The sequence below is a fragment of the Numida meleagris genome, chromosome 5 (assembly GCF_002078875.1).
Source record: "Numida meleagris isolate 19003 breed g44 Domestic line chromosome 5, NumMel1.0, whole genome shotgun sequence".
NCBI lineage: Eukaryota > Metazoa > Chordata > Aves > Galliformes > Numididae > Numida > Numida meleagris.
Genome location: NC_034413.1, coordinates 2,350,112 through 2,369,645, shown reverse-complemented (window position 1 = coordinate 2,369,645; position 19,534 = coordinate 2,350,112). Strand labels below are relative to the sequence as shown.

Genomic DNA, 19,534 nt, shown 5'->3' with positions numbered 1-19,534 from the left:
TGCTGCAGTTAGCCCTGCTCTCAGAAGCCCAGCCCACCCACAGCAGTGGGGTCATAAAGGTGCTTCCCAAAGCACTCCATTGCCTACAGCCATTAACCTCCTCTTTGTAAGAAACTTCACCCACTGAAATTTCAATGCCCTGCAAGGTATACAGACTGGTGTGAATTTCTCTTCTTTTTTTTTTTAATTGTTATTACAAAACCAAATGAGCTCCATAGTGTTCCAGATTCAACACGATGCTTTATGGTATTGGACTTCTAATGTCTTCCATACAGGAATCTTTACATTTTGTGAGTGTTAGAATAAATCTACTCCTGCTGCTCTGATTTAGGTAGTTGTCATCTGCTCCAACTGTGAGAAAACGAATGCCCAGAAGGGTTTATTTGGCTTTTACAAAGTCCTGGTTGGAATCTTTGTGTTTTCTGAACCTCCACCATTGAGTCCTGTGCCTGGAACTCCCCAGTGCCCTTACACTGCCCTGCACAAGCATCTTTTTGTGGTGGAGCTGAGTGGATCATTTGCAGAATGTATAATCTACATCCCCTACACTTCATCCAACAAAAGAACAAGAACTACGTGTTCTTAACAAGTCCAGTATTTATTAGGCTTTGTGTTCCTGTTAAGGGTTATTTTCCATTCTGCGTGCAGAGCACGTAGCAGGGAGCACAGGGGGAGGTGCGCTTCTCTGTTGGGAAGGTAAATGTGAAATAAAGTTAGCCAGTCAGATCGACTCCTGGAGAAAGGAGACATATTGTCAGCTTAGCTAAGATGTAGCTTCATGTCTCGGGGCTGTGTAAGCATGCACTCATGGTGACATTTTGATAGAGTGACACAAGGAACATTTTGTACGCTGCAGAAGATACAGAAGTCTAAATAAGTTAATGCAAGCAATGTGCCTTTTAGCCACCTTCTCTTCTATCCGTAAGGTATATTTAAAGAAAACCTTGAAATTTAATATGTGTGTAAGTATGGGTGATTTGTGGAAAATGCAGCAAGTTCCGGCTTGATTATTGGTGGAACGACTCTTCATTGGTTTGGGTTTATAATATCGCATACTTAACCTCTTGAGAAATAAATTACAATACGTGTTTCAGGAAAGTCCGATCTTGAAAAATACTGTCTTGCATTTTAACTATATGACAATTTATGGTTATGGCTTTTAAAGCAATTATCTTCTACCAAGTCAGTGGCCATTCATTAGCTCTGAAATGCGTTTTTTCTCTTTAAAGGTCAGCATAAAATCAAGTTCATCCCAGAGATGGTGGGGCCTATCTTAGAAATGACACTTATCCCTGAAACGGAACTTCGGAAAGCTACAATCCCCATCTTCTTTGATATGATGCAGTGTGAATTTCATTCTACCAGAAGCTTCCAGATGGTAAGCAGTAAGCAACAACTATTTGAAGGCGTAAGACAGATTTAGCTCTTCTTTGACAAAAACATATGAATTTTTGTTGCTTCGTTATTATTTTTTTGAAAGAAAAATATAATTATGGATTTGTTTATTTTCTGTAACTCCGAATGGCTATAGAATTTTAATCTGAAGGTTTTCAATTCTTACTGAAAGCAAAATTTGCATGAGGTAAGTGAAACCTTTCTTTATGATACAGCAGGAGAGCAAAGACAGATGTCTTAAATTTTCACTGTGGCTTAGGGAAGGAGTCTGCTTCTGAGTTGAATTGGATGTAAAGAGAGGCCTGATAACGTGATGAAAGAAAGTATAACGTGTACAAATTCATCATCTCTAGTATCGTACAATCTTGATACTATTAACTGTATTATATGTTTTTTATTTTGAAGAGGAAAAGCTAACCAACCAGTGGCAGCACTGCTAGATAGTTAATGCAACATCCAAACTACTAGTGGAGTATTTTTATTTTCATTTCACTTGCTGAAGGAAGTCCTTGAATAAGCACACACTGATAGCTAGAGCTTTTGAGAGACAAGTATGATGGAGGAGAGTTTCGTAGAATCGTAGAATTGCTCAGGTTGGAAAAGACCTTCAAGATCATCAAGTCCAACTGCAACCTAACCATACTGCTCTAACGATCCACCGCTAAATCATGTCCCCGAGCACCACATCCAAATGGTTTTTAAACACATTCAGGGATGGTGACTCAACCACCTCCCTGGGGAGCCTGTTCCAGTGCTTAACGCTTTTTTCAGAAAGCTTTCAGTGCTTTCTGAAAGAAGTTTTTCCTGATATCCAACCTAAACCTCCCCTGGTGCAACTTGAGGCCATTTCCCCTTGTCCTGTCACCTGTCACCAGTGAGAAGAGACCAGCCCCACTCTCACTGCAATCACTTTTCAGGGATTTGAAGAGAGCAATGAGGTCTCCCCTCAGCCTCCTCTTCCCCAGACTAAACAGCCCCAGTTCCTTTAGTTGCTCCTCAGAGGGCATATTCTTTCTTGAGTTTGTTCATTTTGCCTTCTTTCCCTTGAATTTTTAACTTACAGATTGAGTGTAAAACTAGTTAAGCCACGTAGTTTTGTCATATAAACCAGTGTAGCTACTTTACACTATGAAATTTCTGTCCATTCAGGATATGACTTTGAAAAATTTGGAGTACAGTTTGACATGTCGCTTCTTTTTTTTTTTCCTTAGCGTTTTTCTTTCTTGGATGGGAAGTCTTATCTTTTTCTGTATTTTTTAGTGAGCTGTTATTCATAACCAGCTCTTAATCTGTAGCAAAAATAAATGGATGTCTGCGTGAAGAGACTTAAAGATGGGGAAATTGCATCAGCTTTATTACTTTGATTTGTTTTGTGCTGGATGCTGTATGGAAAGGTTGTGCACTGTATTTTGGATCCATCCAATTACTGCATAATCATTCTTTCTTATGTTTGACTCTGATGATACTGTAAAGATTGAAATGCTCACTGGGATGCCATTTAAACTGTTTCTTGTCAGACGCTCTCTTTGTTACTTGTCGTTTTTTATTTGTACAATTATATGGATCATGAAAAATCCGAGGGTAACTTTATAGCTAAATTTATGGCCCTGTGTTTTCTTGATGGAGGAAAACCAGCTCTGTGTGGCATATTTGGGTGATTTTAAGAAATGAGCGTCTTAAATATTTCACACAATTGTTTTTGCCTTTTGAGAAGAAAAATGTCTGGTGCTAAAATCAGAGATGTCCTGGATTGCAGATAGTCAACATGTATTTCTTGTGTCAGTATTGCTGTCTTCTTTATGGACGTAACATTGATATGACAGGTACAGAGGTAGTAAACCTTTTTTTATTGCATTTGAAGTGAACCGTTATGTCAAATGGAAGAATCAATCTACCCATTTATAATTTTGCAGATAATGTAGTTATATGCGTGCTGGGGCTCTGAGATCGGTGTTTGGGGAATGAAGATCACCAGTAATTTCCTTAGTCCTCTGGGGTGCACCCTTTCAGCTCTCACAGACTTGCATACATCCAGCTTCTGCAGGCAGTCATCCCTCGTACGCTGTCACTGGCTCACCTCTTCCTCATTGCTTCTCCAAACAAGGACAGGGCAGCTGACCTTAGCTGTGAGGCAGGGAAGGCATTTGGTCCCTCAGTCTTTTCATGAGGTGTAATTTGTCAGCCCCATTCAGCATCAGACCTCACCTGATGCCTGAGCCATCTGCATGCAGCCGGCAGAGAACGTGTTCAAAATGCCACGTAAACCCCAAAAGAGATGTCCTCCTGCTAAAAGATTCCCTATAGCATCCAGATACAAACCTGTGAAGGCTTAGAGCTAAAGGTTTGGAACCGTGAGTGTTGCAGGCCGGTGTAAATCCAAGCTGGCTGAGACCATATGGAGGATGAGGTATAACTGGAACTGGTCTGAAGAACCAAACAAATGCAGTTCCACGCTGCTTCCCAAACTTTGACTGCGTCATCTGTCTTTCAGACAATAACTTGTTGATCAGCAATAGTGTTTGATTTCTTCTAAATGATAGAAATAGACATAAAATAATTTATTTGAATATTACCGGTACCTAGGCAAGTTGTCATACTTAATCTGCCAATGTAACACGCAGCATTTTGGTACGTACTTGCAACTACCAATTATTACTGTCTAGTCTTGCTTTTTAAGAGAAGTTCAAAACCGAATGGTTGGCTGCTGTTAAACTAATCTGCCAGAAATCCAATTATCTAACCTTATTAGTCACATCAGCAAGGGTTTAAATTGGCTCCACTTCTCCAGCAGATGTGCAAACCTCATGATGTGTGTGGGAGGAATTTGCAGAACTTCTATGATGCCGTGATGGCTTGTGTTTTGAACAGACAGCTTTCCCCATGGCTGTTTTAATTTCTGTATGAATTGGTAAAACCAGTAACAGGCGGAATGGGGATTTTGCTCTTCCACTATATATAGCCCTGAGAAGAAGCAGAAGATAAATTCCCCTAAATTAAAGGCCGACTGAATTAAAAGCTGGAGTTACCCATCTTTGTCCTCTCCCTTTTACGGTGCTTTGAAGCATTATATAGGCTTCAAAGTAGCCTGTACCTCAAAGCATGAGTCTGATACTAAAGTCTGTGTGGGACTGATGCTTCCCTATAGAAGAAAATGCCTCCTTCTCCACTCTGCTTTTTCCCCTTTGCTTGTTTTACTAGTAAGCCCTCCAGATCAAAGGGAATGTGTCAGAACCGCAGAAGCAATGAAAGAATGTTGCTTTGATTGTTCAAGGCCTGGTCAGGTGAGCGTGATGGATCCCGTGGTGACAGCAGGAGAGGAGGTTTGTCGTGAAGCAGTCATTCTGCTGAAATGTGGACTTTGAAGCATTAAAAGCCCCAACCTCTTACTTTCACAGCCTGTTCCTTCCATCTGTCGCTTCCTCGAGTTCCATTTCTTAGGAACGTTCCGGTTTGCTTGCCTTCCCAGAATTTTAACTTGCCTTTTATAAACCCGTCATGGCTGATTTAATTATGCTTATTTTGAGTTGAGCCAGTTCATAGAGAGGTGCAAGTGTAGGATGTGGTACAAAACATACCGTGGAGAAAGCAGGGGGAGATGCTTGTCTTTGGCAAAGGGAGACGTTTGACAGATTCTCCCTATCTCATAGCACTGCATCATAATATGATTTATTTTCATTGTTCTGGTACATATAAATTAGTAGAAGTAATTATTTTAAGAGACAAAAATAGCATTAATAAATAAAGGGTTATGTCAGAAGCGCTTCGCTAGTCTTTCTTCCCCAGTGTTATGACATATCAAATAACGAAGAAGGAACAGCCCTCACCTTCAAAATAAAATGAGCTGTCCCCCTCACTCTGCAGTAGTGAACATGCAGAAGTTACAAGTCCCATATGTCTAGTTTTCAGGCTGAGCAGCATTATTAAGGAGGATTGTCAAAGTGTCCAGTGGCGTTAGCATCAGAGTTATAAGCATGCAAGATACAGCTTGTGTTCTTACGCTGTAAGAATAAGGAGCTGTGTAAAAGTAATGGTCTGAGGAAAGAGCCCCAAAACCACAACAACACATCTGTTCCATTTTATACAAATTGGAAAGCCACTTAGCATAATAGAGCCATTGCCAAAAAGATAGAAAAATGATAGAGAAATGCATAATGAATGAATGCATAATGCAAAATCATATAGAAATGCATAATCAATGAATGCATAATACAGATGATTGCTAAAATAAAACTATGGTTGCATCTAAAGTACCTCGAGCTAATGTTCTGTTGTGAAGAGAATTAAATGAGGAAAGATGGGAAGAAATGAGGGGAAAACCCTTTTAATTCATTTCCAGCATTTAACAGTAAATCCTAGTGTCATCCAGGCAGTGATACCAGCACTTTAATTTGCTCTGTACTTCCTTGTTGGTTATCAATGAGTTTCAAATTGATATAATTCTTCTTAGTTAGCTAGTTTACTTGATTATCTATCACATTTTACAACCTATAATTCCCTTTTAGGTCTTTTTAGCAGCTCTGAGCCCTGTGTTAGCCTCCCTCTCTCCATGCTGTAGATTTGAGGACAGAACAGAAATTAGTGACTTGTGCAAGATTCTGTTATGCTGCATTGGCCTTTGTAATCCCACTGAATGTGCAAATTCAAATAAGTCATCCCCCCAAAGGATTAACTTCAGTAAGTCATATTTTTAGTTATCTCTGATTGCAGTGTCAATGTTTAAGTTTTATTTATTTTCTGGTCTTTTAGAATATTGGTATTCTTCCCCCAGCCCACCTAAAAGCAAGGGAAAAAGCTGATGCAGTGAGTTCAGAAGCATCCCAAATCCCTTAATATTAAATAGCCACTGGACCCGTTTGCTGACCAGGGAGCTCTGAGAAAGTAGGAAATGGAACAGATAAAACTGCTGGGAATTGCCTCAACTTTTGTAGTGGCCTTTTAACAAAGCTTTCAGTACCTGTGTGCTATTTCTGCATTAGGACTAATTTCCAGTGGTGTTACATGTCCCTTGAATCTTATATGGCAAATTCATTGTTATCCCATATCTAAACAAATGTATAGCAGCTTGGAGGATTGAAAGGCCTCCTCATCTACAGTTAGATTAAATTTTCTGCCAGTGCTGCAGTTATAGCCTGCTCACACTTTAGGTAGACCTAAATCCAAAGTGATTAGTTGAGCAGACACTTGTAGACACTTGATAGCTCACGTTGATTTGTAACCACTGTTTTCTCAAGATGAGAGATTGTACCAGACAGATGAAGCAGTGGATATACCCTATGCTAAAGTTCATGTGCATGGGAAGCTGAGATCTCAATCAGCTGCAAGGAAAAGTTGATTATAATTCCCTGTAATCTTCCTAGCATCACCCCTCGAGCTTTCACTGCCAACAGAAAGATATGAATCTAGCTCATCGATAGTGCCAGCTCTATCCCCTAAGCCTCCAGAAGGAACCTCAGCAAGTGTCACTGGTTGTAACAGAAACATGGAAAATTTGGTGCTTCTTCACGTGAGAGTAAATTCCTTTGTTATAATTGCAGTCCTACCTTGGGTTATTTTATATGCGTATATGTTTAAAGAAAGAAAAGGGAGGTTTGAGATTTTTGTCATCATAGGCCAGATGCAGCATCCCAGAGCCATGTGCTTCTGCGACTCCATGGCCCCGTTCTTTCCCTGTCATGGAAGACCACAGTTGTATGAACCATGCCGTGTGCCAATGAAACATTCTTTTGTGGAGACAAGAAATTCTGACTGTGTTAAGCGACGTTTAGTCATCTGGGTTGAGTAATCTGAGCCGTATCAACTCCTTGATAGGAGTGAGGAATGATCAAAGAGGAAGGGATATTGTTAATGGTCCGTTCCCTTCAAAACCTCAAAATGCCACAGCTCTGTTCAACCCAAGAGGGCTGGCACAACAAAGCCTAGATTTACAGAAATCTAAGTAAAATTGATATCAGAAAAATAGTCAGGGTCCTGTGTGACAAATGTAATTGCTCTTCTTCATGTGAGTAATCTCTTACTAAAAAATACATCACCTACAGGGCTCCTGCTGGCAGCAAGTGTCATTTTTCACATTGGTATGGAAAGTCAATTTCATTCTGGTCTCATTAGAGAACATGAATTTTGTGACTTCTGTGTTTCATCGTCGCGTTGCCTCACCGTTTTATTTGACACATCCTTTTACTGCGGGAGCGTGTTTCAGCTTGAGGTTGCCTCTTAGAGGAGGTGGATTGCATTATTCTTCCTTTTCTCATTTGCCTGTCATTTTTTGAATAATGGATTCGTGGTATTAAAAACCTTATTTCACTTCACTTTCCATTCATTCCTTCACAAATAAAGTAGTGCAAGAGTGGAACAGGTTACCCAGAGAGGCTGCGTAATCAGCCATCCAAGGAGATCTTCAGGACTTGGCTGAGTTACAGTTGGCCTGGTCTGTGTTGGAAATGATTTTGCATCACCTGGGAGCTCGGACTAAATGACCTTTGAGATCTGTTCCAGTCAGCATTCCTGTGAGTTTGTTGTGGATTATTTAGGGTACAGAGAGCACCTTTGAGGTTATTTAATCTGAGGTTTCGCTTTTTCATCTCCAAAACAGTCAAGCATAATAATAGAAATTGTTTAAGATAGAATATCTGTTGTTTGAGTACTGAGTTGATTTTATCTCTCTATGCACAAGACAATCTCTAGGTAGGGTTTCCTGACAGCTCACAGTGAGGTTGAATTGTGCATGTTGATAGCCTGTATCCCAAATTTGCGCTGAGCAGTAGGTGAGCAGGACGTTTTCTGCAGTTGCTCATCATGATAGCTCACAGTCACCGAACTCACAGCAGAGATTTCTATGCCTCTGTTCTTAAGACAATTCTGGCAGGCTGCCATATGGTATGGAAAAATAAATTTCCCAGCTGAAATGCAGAGGATGAAAACTCTGAGGTGGGCTGTGAAGATAGGAGACACTGTGAACATTGCTGCTGCTAATGATGAGAAGGTTGTGGAGGGTTTGAAATGGAGACAAGAAGTGTCCTGATCTGACTCTGGGTTTTTACATTACAGTAATAGTAGCCAAGCTACTACAGAGCCTGGTAAGGTATTCAGAGAGTAACCTGTCCTAGTGAAGAGCTGTGTTTTGCAGTTCTTTGGTGTAATTTAACCAATCAAATCCTATATACCAGTGTACAGTTCTGCCTAAAAATTATTTCTCTTAGCCAGGCAGGAACGTCTCCCCAGTTGGTAGCCACATTTTGGATGCAGTCTCAGCTTGACCAGAAGGTGCACGTTCCCAGCTGCTGGGCCTTGAGCAGAGCAGGGCCCTGCAGGAGGGCAGGTGGGCCCCTCCAGCCCTGGAGCTGAGATGCTGCTCCTCACCCCCAGTGCTGCAGGCTTTGTCCTGTTCTGCTCACAGTTACCTCACTGTGTGCATGCAGCAGTTGCTTCAGGACCGAGGGACTGTGGCAGAGCTAAGGGCAAGCGTCTGCTTGATATTTGACAGAGACATTATGATAACCTCTGTTGGCAGAGGAAGGGCTGCGTGGGCAGAGCTCAGAATGCAGTGTGTTGGCAGCAGGGCCCGGCAGTGGACAGAGCTACGCCTCCTCAAAGTGATATAAATTAAGGTGGTAAAAAAATGCTCTCTTATCGTCAGAGTTTCATCGTGACACAAGTCTGTTGGCAAGGGATATGTGATCTCACGCTCCTTGCTGAAATAAATACGCCAGCAGAACTTTGCAGTGTGGGCTAGAAAAATGCAGCATCTCTGAAGCCAAACCAACCCAAGCCCAGCTGCTGGCTGCAGATAACAACTCATCTTCCCCAGCTCCCTTTGGGGCCAGCCTGCAGAAAATACCCATCCCCAGCTGTCTCCTCTTTCCCTTGGTTGCTCTGCGTGCAGTGGCCGGGGCAGCAGCACCCTGGGGTGCCACACTTGTCACCCTGCGTGGCACATCACAGCTGGGAGCAGGGCTTAGGCTCTCTCCCTCTGCACTGCCAGCTGGGGTAATTTGGGACAGTGGTCCCTTGCCCTGGTGCCAGTTATCAGCTCTCTGCAGGGGCTGCTGGGCTGGCAGTATGCTCCACAGAGGTTTTTTCTGCTGGTACACGGAGTTTGATTTTATCTTTCAGCATAAAAATTCAGCTAAATCTTCAGCACGTGACCTCCGTTGCACAGCTCCTTGAAGCTGTGCTTGTTGCCTCCTTCCTGGTGTCCCTGGTGACAGAAAAGTCAAATTTTGCCTTCAGGCTTGCAGCAGAATCCTGTGTTCTCAATTACAGAAAGCCCCGTTCTGATGGGCAGTGGGAAGTGGCATTAGCAGAGGTGCTAGGACTCTTGTCACTATAAGGCAGGTATCCTAGGAGGTAGAAACAGTTCATAAAGAGCAAGAAATGCTGTTAGGGTACTGGGCACCTCTGCCACGGGGAAGGAATGGCTGGAGTTGTGGCAGTGCATCCCTAGCCTGGAAGGCTGTTGTGCCAGCCAGTCTGTTCTGTTTTCATTTGCACATGAGATGCTGTTAATATTAACTAGAGATGCAAAGTACATCTCTTGACATTTACAAAATGTTAGTACACTTTGTTCTTGCACGGGTGGCCCTTTGCTTCTCCTCTGAGTAGTCAGGTACTGCTGAAGCAAGTGACAATGAAAAACCTGAAGCCAACAGCTCTGTCAATACATCCCTGCTCTGACTAATGGGGTCACAGTCACCTGAAGGAGGATCTTCTTTTCACCCTGGCTCTTGTGCCGAGGTCTCTTGGCAATAAGTTGAATCACTGCTGATGTGGATGTCTGTGCTTATTTAATGCAGAAGTAGGAATTAGATGACGAGAGCAGCTCATCACATCGCAGCAAGCCTAGAGTGATCCTTCCTCTGCTAATAGTTTGAATTCATTCCTAACCTGAGCCCTAGCAAAAGGAGCAGCAGCAGTAAAAACCCTCTGTAGTCATTCAAACTATGAATTCCCCAGACTGCATTTAAAATGCCTTCTAATGCCCACTGAAGTTTGTGTTATTTCCCCATTAAAAATATTTACTCGTAAGTTGTTTGAAACAGATCCCTCCTTCTCTGCTGTGCCTTACTAATGGGTTTACTGCATCGTGCCACGATGGGGTCAATACCTGTATGCTACAAAGGGGTGGGATGTTAGCAGTGCTGGGGGGTTCAGCTGGCTGAGCAAGCCAACTGCCTGGGCAGCCTTTGGTGTTACCTGTCATCTCTACTTGAGCTTTCACCGTTCCCTTATTTTGCCTTTGTTGCTATTGTTATTTGTTATTATTGCCAGGGACATTGTGTCTTTTTTTTTTTTTTTTTTTTAATTTTCCCCTCCCTTTATCCTTGTCATTAAGCTCCTTATTTAGTTTTGCCTAATGCAAATATTTAAGCTTCATTTAACAACGCGACCAATGATTTCTTCAACAAAAAAATCCTTGCAGGGCAGCAGATCATCGTGGATGGTCTAATACCAGAGATTGCAAACTCTTAAAGTCAATCAAGCTTTAAAATAGTGGCGAAACATCTCGCCGAGATACCCAACCAATCTGTGAACCATTGAGACTGCAGCCATAAAGTGAAATATTTGCCATCTGATTATTTACGCTTGCTTTGTTTAATTATAGTTTGAAAATGAGATCATCACGAAACTGGATCATGAAGTGGAAGGAGGCAGAGGAGACGAACAGTACAAAGTGTTATTTGACAAAATGTAAGTGTTGATCAGCGGCGAGATTTATGTCATGGTGAAGTCAGGAGAGAGGGCAATTAGACTATAATGAACTTTGTAGCCCAGAAATGATTAAAATCTGCTAATGGTGCGCAATGTTTAAAATCGCACCTGAGTCAAGGTTTGTTGTGTGTGTGTGTGTGATTAACAAGGCGTGTGTAATTGGCTTTTTTTCAGCCTCTTGGAGCACTGCAGAAAACACAAATACCTCGCTAAGAGTGGAGAAACTTTTGTCAAGCTTGTTGTCCGCCTGATGGAGCGGCTGCTGGACTACAGGACCATCATGCACGACGAGAACAAGGAGAACCGCATGAGCTGCACTGTCAACGTGCTGGTAAGCAAGAACCTGCTGCCCGAGTTCATGCCTTCACTTCAGTGGTACGCCTCCAACAACATATCTTGTTTAAAGTAGAACATGTGTTAAGAGTTTCATTCAGGTTTAGTTCTTTGTTTCCTCTCATTTTTTTAAGGAGAGCAAATGTGGGTTATTACTTCTTTAACTAATTGAAAGAAGGATTAAAGGAGGAATGTTTCAGGACCTGATCTTCGAGGGCTGTTCATTGATATTTCCTGTTTGTGCGTGAATAAGTTAATACAGAAGAACCCTTGACATAAAGAACAATGGAGTCATAGGCAGTTTACTATTGAATGCAGGTGCTTGCAATCCCATTTGCATTCTGCTCCTGCATTCAGGACTTTTAAACAAAATCGAGAGTTATTTTTTCGTGGAGAGCAGAAGCAGCTTGGTTTTTTCCTCACAGATACAAAATTTCCTTCTCTTCATTTGAGAAATTCTGCGGTGTCAGGTCTGCACTACAAACCTTGGTCTGTTTAGGCTGGGGCTGGAAGAGCAGGAGTTGGCTCATAGTGCGCTCCTCATGCTTTTTGCTGGAAGCATTGGAGTATGAGATTTTTATTAGCACAAAATCAGCATGTCCAAAAAAAAATGTGTAAAAGTTTAGAGACCTCGAACACGCTGCTGTTAGATTTGATGTTTTTCATTAGGGCTCAGTACTAAACTGCTAGCTAGCAGTTAGGGAAACATAGCTACTCTCCCCATAACGTTATCAAAACATACTTCATTTCAGTATGTGGGGTACAGACAGTGCTTATTGCCTAATTCACTGTGGCTGATAGATTTCATTCAGGCTGGGCTGGAAAGATCTCAGTAAATAGTTTGTAGCTTTAGCACTTGGGAGTGCTGCAAATGGGCTCAGCTCATGCAGCACGGCCTTTGTGCTGCAGTGTCGTGCAAGCTGTAAACGAAATGAGAGAGAATATGGAGCCATCAAGTCAGGGATTGGGATTTTTATTTTTAGTTTGTTTTCCCTCTCTGTGCACATCAAAAAGCATCAGAATGTTTAGTGAATGGGGAAGGAGGGGGAACTCGGAGAGATGTCACCGGCTGTTGATGCAGCGAGTGCCCTTGGGTTGCTGCAGAAAGGCACGGTGTCCTCCTGAGCAGAACTGGAGTTACAGAAACCTGCAGTTAGCACCGGGCAAGATGGAAAATAAAAAATCGCACGCTCTGCATGCTCTGAAACATGACAACAATGTGTAAAGCAAGGGAAATTTCCGAAGGAAGGTGAATGTATTCATCTTTCCTTTCATCGTAATGCTCTTGAGACTCTTCCCAGTAATTCCTGCCATAGCAGCCACGGGGGAACTGCTGGCACTCGCAGGGTTTGGGTTTGTTTTCTCGGTCTCCTGATGGTGATTTTGCCATCAGAATTCTTCAGGTGATTGCAGGTGATAAATCCTATGGGTGATGTACTGCTGTCGAGTTAAATCACGGTGAGTTACCCACACGTGGCCCCGCCACCCAAGTCTGCAGAAAATGGATGAAAGCGTCATGGGGCAGAACTTCACTTCGTTTTCAGTAGGCGTGATTTAAAACCTGAGGTTGATTTGAAAGTCCCATTTGCCCTCCAGGGCCAATACAGTCTTTTCATCATTCTCCATGCACCTGAAGTGAAATTTATGCCTTTGCAAAATCTGACCCAGGGCCAACGCTCAGCGTAATTCCCACTTGAGGTCTCAAAAGAGTTCTTAATTGGGCCTTTAATAATACACAGGCTTTCACAGGATTAGGTTTGCCTGTATCGACTATAGTTTAAGTCAGAGGTTTTGATATGTGTTTAAGCCAGTGCAGATGTTAGGAAAAAAAAAAATAAATAAAAGCTCTCTCTGTTCCATTGGCTGCTTGTTCCTACCTCTGCCAGCCCTGGCAAAGCACGTGTGTAGCCAGGGGAGCAAGCAGACCAGAGGAGGGATGGTGCTGGAGGCTCGCTCTGACAACACGAAATAATAACCAGCGTAGGAGAGGAGAATGTTCTGGGGAGTGCTGTTTCATTTGGTTCAATTTGTCTTTTGAGATCAACCCAAAACTAGGGGGTTGGCTCATCTGAAATCGTATGTGCACTAAAAAAGCTGGTCTTTTGCAACTCAGCAGTGTAGATTCCATCACGCGTTTTGGATCTCTTTGAAGGGGATGAGTTTGTATTGGGCTTATGCATTTGCTGGTGTTGGGCATGTGAATGTTTTAGTGCCTGCTCACACTGGTTTAATTTAGCACTGAAATACATAGCAATTCCGTGGAGGATATAAATTTTTTTGTAATTTGTTTTCTTAGATATTTTTTAACTTTTGAAGGCAAACTTTAAATTAGATTCAGAAAAGCCTTTAATATCTTGCCCAATTTATCATATCCTGTATTTACAATATTTGTAGTGTTAACTAGTTTATCTCAAGACCAGAGGCATTCAGACATTTCTGAAGGGAATGATGAGAATGAAACCGGATAAATAACACTAATCTAACATTTTATTTCCAAGGAAACTATTAGAATCCAGGGGCAGGTGATGTATTGCTCAGCTAAGGTTTGGAATTTTAAATCTGTAGAACAACTGTTTCTTAAAAATTAGGGTTTTGTACATTACAAAATTTCAACTGAAATGGGTAATGATGTGTGGCTTACAAATGCCAGAAGCAAATTTCTAGCGGTAATACTCTTGCAAATTCTTAACCTTTGCAATAAGACAGAAGCCTTAATGTGCTACATCATAGAACATCACAGCATTAGATTTTGTAAGTTAAATAACTTGGGTTCTATCACTAGAGGCAGATTTTGTTTTGCTGTTTTGAGGCTGATGCCACCCAATAATGAATTTTTAATTCATAACAAGTTCCTTATGCATTTCTTACTGTGAAATCAAAGACTTTGTAACAAAATTATTTTGGTGCTTTTTTTTTTTTCTTCAGAATTTCTACAAGGAAATTGAGAGAGAAGAAATGTACATAAGGTTTGTAAACGTGACCGGTGACAAAAATCCACTTGACTGAGTGTAGCAAAATTGGAGAAAATTAAGATCTTATTAAGCAATCAGTTGGGGGCTGAAAGGAAAGATGTAATGGAAAGCATCCCTTTTCTGAACCATAAGGACGTTCAGAAGCTTATCCTCACTGAGAACAGGGAGCATGAGAAGTTAAACGCCTGAGATTGTTTTTTGTATCCCTCTTCCAACTTCTTCAGTTTTATTATGATGAACACGTCAATAAGCACGAATGTTATCGCATGAGGAACATAAGTAAGTCAAAAGAAAACTGACTGAAGAAACAATTTTCCTTCCTAGTAAGGTAGAAAATATGTGACTTGGGGTAAAATGGGCTATTAAATAATAATGATGACTGATACTTACTTTAAAGCTTTTAGGAATCCTTCAAAATCTATTCTCACACAAAGTGAAAATGGTAATATGTTGTTGTGCTTTTTGTAAACCTCAGGGTTCCTAGTCCTCTATTTGTACTTTGGCTTAAAATTGGCTAGACTGTTGTGCTGCAGTGATGAAGCTTCTCTTTGACTGCTATTTTAGGTAGCTAACTATTATTCATGAATTCATTCTCGGATGCTTGTTATCTATCTGGAAGATTTTTCTCTAGTAAACTCACTTCCTATTGTTTAAATGGATTTTAATTATTGCTTTAAGTAAATGCAAAAATAAATGATATCTAGCAAAAGGCAGGATTGGGAACTAGACATGCCCCTAAAGTCACGAGTCTTGTCCTGAACAACAGGCTGCCCTTCTTGGCATCAGTGTAAAGATAAGCTCTCACTGTCCATCTCCCACTCATACTCTCTCATAATTCTGTTAACAAACTTCTATAAAAGATGTATAAGTATTTTTAAATTCCCGTTCAAAAAAGCCAGCAAACAAATGAAGATAATCCCCTTTCAGAGGTTTGATGATATCGGAGTCAAGGAATCAGACCCATTTGTTTCTATAACTGAACAATTAGAACAGTGTCCTGTGCATGAAATTTGTATGGAATTCATTGTTCTTCACAAGTTGTTGGGAGAAAAGCACAGTGGGAATGCAGCTGGTCCTATATGACTCTGAACACAGAAATATGAGCATTGAGAAGTAATCCTAGATGTATTTAGATGTTCAAAGATACAGTTGAACTGTTGTAGTCTCCAGAGCAATTTATTTTGAATTAATTTGTAACATTTAATAGCCAACCTTTTTTAAGAAGGAATGCTTTTGTTACTTTCAGATATCTGTACAAACTGTGTGACCTGCACAAAGAATGTGATAACTACACAGAAGCTGCCTACACGTTGCTTCTGCATGCAAAGCTTCTGAAGGTAAACACTGGCATACGTTGCAAGGTTGGGAAGTCATGCTAGCACTAACCAATAGTAGCAGTGTTTTTGTCAGTCTTGCAATTGGTGCTTAAAACTGATTAGCATCTGTGCACTGTTTTTCAGTTCAGTTTAATGTTTTGCATGTGTAATTAATTCATCAACACGCAGGAAGCAAACCCTCTGCCATTGGTGTATATATATGTATATGTGTATAGATATGAATGGAAGCACAGTCAAGTAAAGACTACACATTAAAAATCACAAAGCTGTAATATAAATTTCCTTAAAATATCAAAATTATGTAGTATGTGGAGGCGTTTCTTATGCCAACGGTGAGTGTTTTGTAAGCCTTAGTTATTATTACAGAAACTCTACTAATAGTAACCCCTTTTGTAATGGAAGTGTATCTCATTCCATGCTGTGAATTGTTCTTAGCAATCCTTGATTTACTCTGAGCAATCTCATGAGAACTGGTGGTGTAAAATGTCTGTTTTGAGGAGTTGAGAAGTGGAGGGCATTAAATCAAGCACTTCCAAAGGATGTATGAGGAATTATTTGTACCTCAAAACTGAGTAAACTGCATCCAAACTATTGGAAGACTAAATATGATGCAGAGTATTCTTGCTTGTGCAATTCAAATTTAGACACTTTGAAATATATTTACTATATTTTAAAACAAATAAGAGCATTGCTACTTAGAGAAAATGAGTAAAATTGGTCTGGAGAGTAAAAGCACTGTAGCAATAGCTTTGTGCATTATTAAAAGTGGGGGCAGTTGTTGGGCAGAGCCTACTGGATGCAGTTACTTCTTTGATAATGAAATGTTCTGTGCTGGGACACATCTCAGAGGGGTGAGGAGCTGAGAATAAGGCTTTGGCATCTTCATTCACACAGCCAGGTGTAAGCTCTCACCTGTGGGTAGAAGCTGGAGTGTGTAAATGACTGAATCTATGGCAATAAAGATCTCTCATGTTCCTACTAGGGACGTAAAGCACAACTGCCAAGTTGTGTGATATTTGCCTATCAGGCCTTGCAAGAGTGAGCCTCTTAGGCAAGGTACAGCATTGCCTTTCCCACATGCTGCATTTTCTGGAAAAATGGTGAAATTAAGGGTGCCAAAAAAGTCATTCAGACTTTTACCCTTTATGTCTTTACCTCGTTGGTCAATATGCTTTATGTGACCTTAAGTGAGAGCTTAGCCAATTTCATTTCTTCTTACAGAATGTCTTCAGAGACTGGATGAGTATCTTAATACACTCTTTTAATTTACTGGGATGAAACATCCAGTTTTATTTTATTATAATGTGAATCAATAGAAGATGGCAAATATAAGGGTAATCTTTATTGTAGGCTTCCATCACTAAGCAGATGTTTGTTTATGCATATACTTACTTTATAGGTTGGAAATACTGTATTGTAGAAGTGTATTGATCTGTCTCGTGTAATATCCTGGTACATGTTAGCAGTGGGTGGAGGAGCTCAGCACTGCTTGAGAAGCAGCCATATCGTGGTGTGTGTAATTTTAAGCAGTTGAGCTTTTCTTTCAAACCTCAAGGACAGGATTTTCAATGTTACCCACCATTCTCATATGTTGCATCAGACTGATTTTAATGGGATCAGTATTAGGTCAAGACAGAGAGCTTTTAAGAATTTCACCTGTAGAGTTGCAAGAACATTGTTTTCTCATTGTTTCCTCCAGATTACTGCAAGCTGATGATGCAAACTTTGGAAAAGAGACTTTATGAAGTAAAATAAAACAGTTTTCATTTTCAACCCACTTACTAAAAATTATGTTGTTCAAAACAAACAAATATGGTGGCTCTTAGTCAACTGAAAAAAAATGCCATTGCATTGGAGACTCGCTGAAGTTTATCTCTTTCATAAACATGGCTTTGCAATACAAAGCTGTACTGTCATCAGAGTTCCATTGTGTATTTTTAGGAAGGATGTGAAAACGGGAAGGCTTTAAGAGAGCCATAAACAAAAAGAGAAGTGAGGGAAGGTTCTGTCAGCAAGAAATGTCAAGTGCTCTCTGGCTGGCCTGTCAAGAAGGGATCCGTTTGATTTGCATCAAATGACTGTCTTCAGGGGAAGGAAACGATATGAAGGGGCCTCCTGTGGTTGGTTAAGGCAAAGACTATAGGATCTAAAAGTTCAGAGCTGCAGTCAGACGTACCGACAGCGGGCAGCCTGTAGCCACTGAAAGATGCTGCCGGGGGCCGGAGTGTAATCCTCAGTTCCTCTCATCTCCAGACAGTGACAGAATGCGTTTCTGTAAGATTCTGCTGTAACGAAACATGAGCTGTGTTTTAGTCAAAAAATATATATATTTAGGAGGTAAAACTAGTTGATACAGCAGCAGTTCTTTGAGGAAATCTATGAGTTGATGATCTTTGTGCAGATTTCTTCTGTTCCAAAAGTTATTTTATTTTTGCGGCCAGTCCTCCTTCTATAGTAACTTTGATTTTCAGAGATGAAAGTGAACAGTTCTTTAATTTTATTTTTTTTTTAACTCCATTTCTTAAGGCAACAAGCCATATTGGAGCACACCTGTCCCTGTCTCTTTTTCAATCTGCGAAGTTTCATTTGATTTAATGGAGATGTGTGATTTGATTTGATGGAGTTTTGTGAGTCTCTTAGGTATTAATTTCCTGCTAGCCTCATGAAAATAGATAGCGTTGGAGAGGTAGGATATAGTATTAGTATCCTGTCTGGGGAAAAGGCTCCAGTATTGTCTCATCTGCAGGTGGGAGGAGGGAAGGGAGATGTAGAGACGATACGAATTCTGGAGTCCAGAGGTTTCATCTGTGTCCATCCCTTACTGGGCACCAGAATATGGAGGTGCAAGAGAAAGTCATCAGGAATTACATGGTTTTATCGAGTCTGAGGGAAGATCCATTTAATATCTTTGCCTTGCTTATCTGTTGGGCATTTGCCAGACAAGCAACTATTTGCAAGCAGGCTGTATGAAGCTAGTTGCACTTTTCCACACCTCCAAACATTCTCAATGAATTTTAGCTCTTTAATTTCTGTGCCTCTAGTCATTTCCATTTGTGCTGATGTATGTAGGCTCCAGGGCATCTCTCAACATAAACCCGCTAGTGTTCATTATGCATCCAGCAGGTTGCACCATCAGCAGGCCAAGGTCAGGCTCATCAAACTCACTGAGGAAAGGAAGCCACCTCAAGAAGCTTCCTTCCAGCTGATATATGTAATTAGCCTCCAATTATAGATATAGCATGCAAATAAATGGTCCTTGTGCCCAGGGAATCAAGTTACACAACCATACTAAAATATTTGTTACTGCGTTAGCTGTGATACCACTTCTTTAAATCAAGAATGTGTACTTTATTTAGCCTAAATTTACTGACACATTTCATAACTTCTGATTTGCTTTCATTTTTCCACTTTTTCTTTCTGTATGATTTAGTGGTCAGAAGAAGCGTGTGCAGCACATCTTACCCAGCGGGACGGATACCAGGCTGCTACTCAAGGACAGCTGAAAGATCAGCTATATCAAGAAATTATCCATTACTTTGACAAGGGCAAGGTAAAAAGAGGAAAAAAAGTCCAAATACGTTTCGTTGCTTTTCACTCTAACATACTTACAAGTTAAACAGTAAACATTGTTTGCATCAACTGACCTTCAGGGAGCTTTAAATTCGTAAGTTGTTATGTGGAGTCCTTTATGTGAACACCCTGCCAGCACTTGAAGATAATAATACTGAAAAAAGAAGTAGTAAAAAAAAAAAAAATCAATGCTACATTTATAACTGCTGTGTTAAAGGTAAA

At 40.8% G+C, this 19,534-nt stretch overlaps 1 protein-coding gene across 2 annotated transcripts in view; it reads left to right on the top strand.

Annotated features, from left to right (window-relative positions):
* Positions 1-19,534, top strand: part of DOCK1 (dedicator of cytokinesis 1) — a 279,672-nt gene that overhangs the window by 208,155 nt on the left and 51,983 nt on the right. For both annotated transcript variants that reach the window (XM_021400439.1, XM_021400440.1), the window contains exons 33-38: positions 1,230-1,378; positions 10,994-11,079; positions 11,275-11,431; positions 14,359-14,399; positions 15,652-15,742; positions 19,173-19,292. In XM_021400439.1, coding sequence (XP_021256114.1) covers positions 1,230-1,378; positions 10,994-11,079; positions 11,275-11,431; positions 14,359-14,399; positions 15,652-15,742; positions 19,173-19,292 — 644 coding nt within the window. The remainder of the gene's footprint in view (positions 1-1,229; positions 1,379-10,993; positions 11,080-11,274; positions 11,432-14,358; positions 14,400-15,651; positions 15,743-19,172; positions 19,293-19,534) is intronic.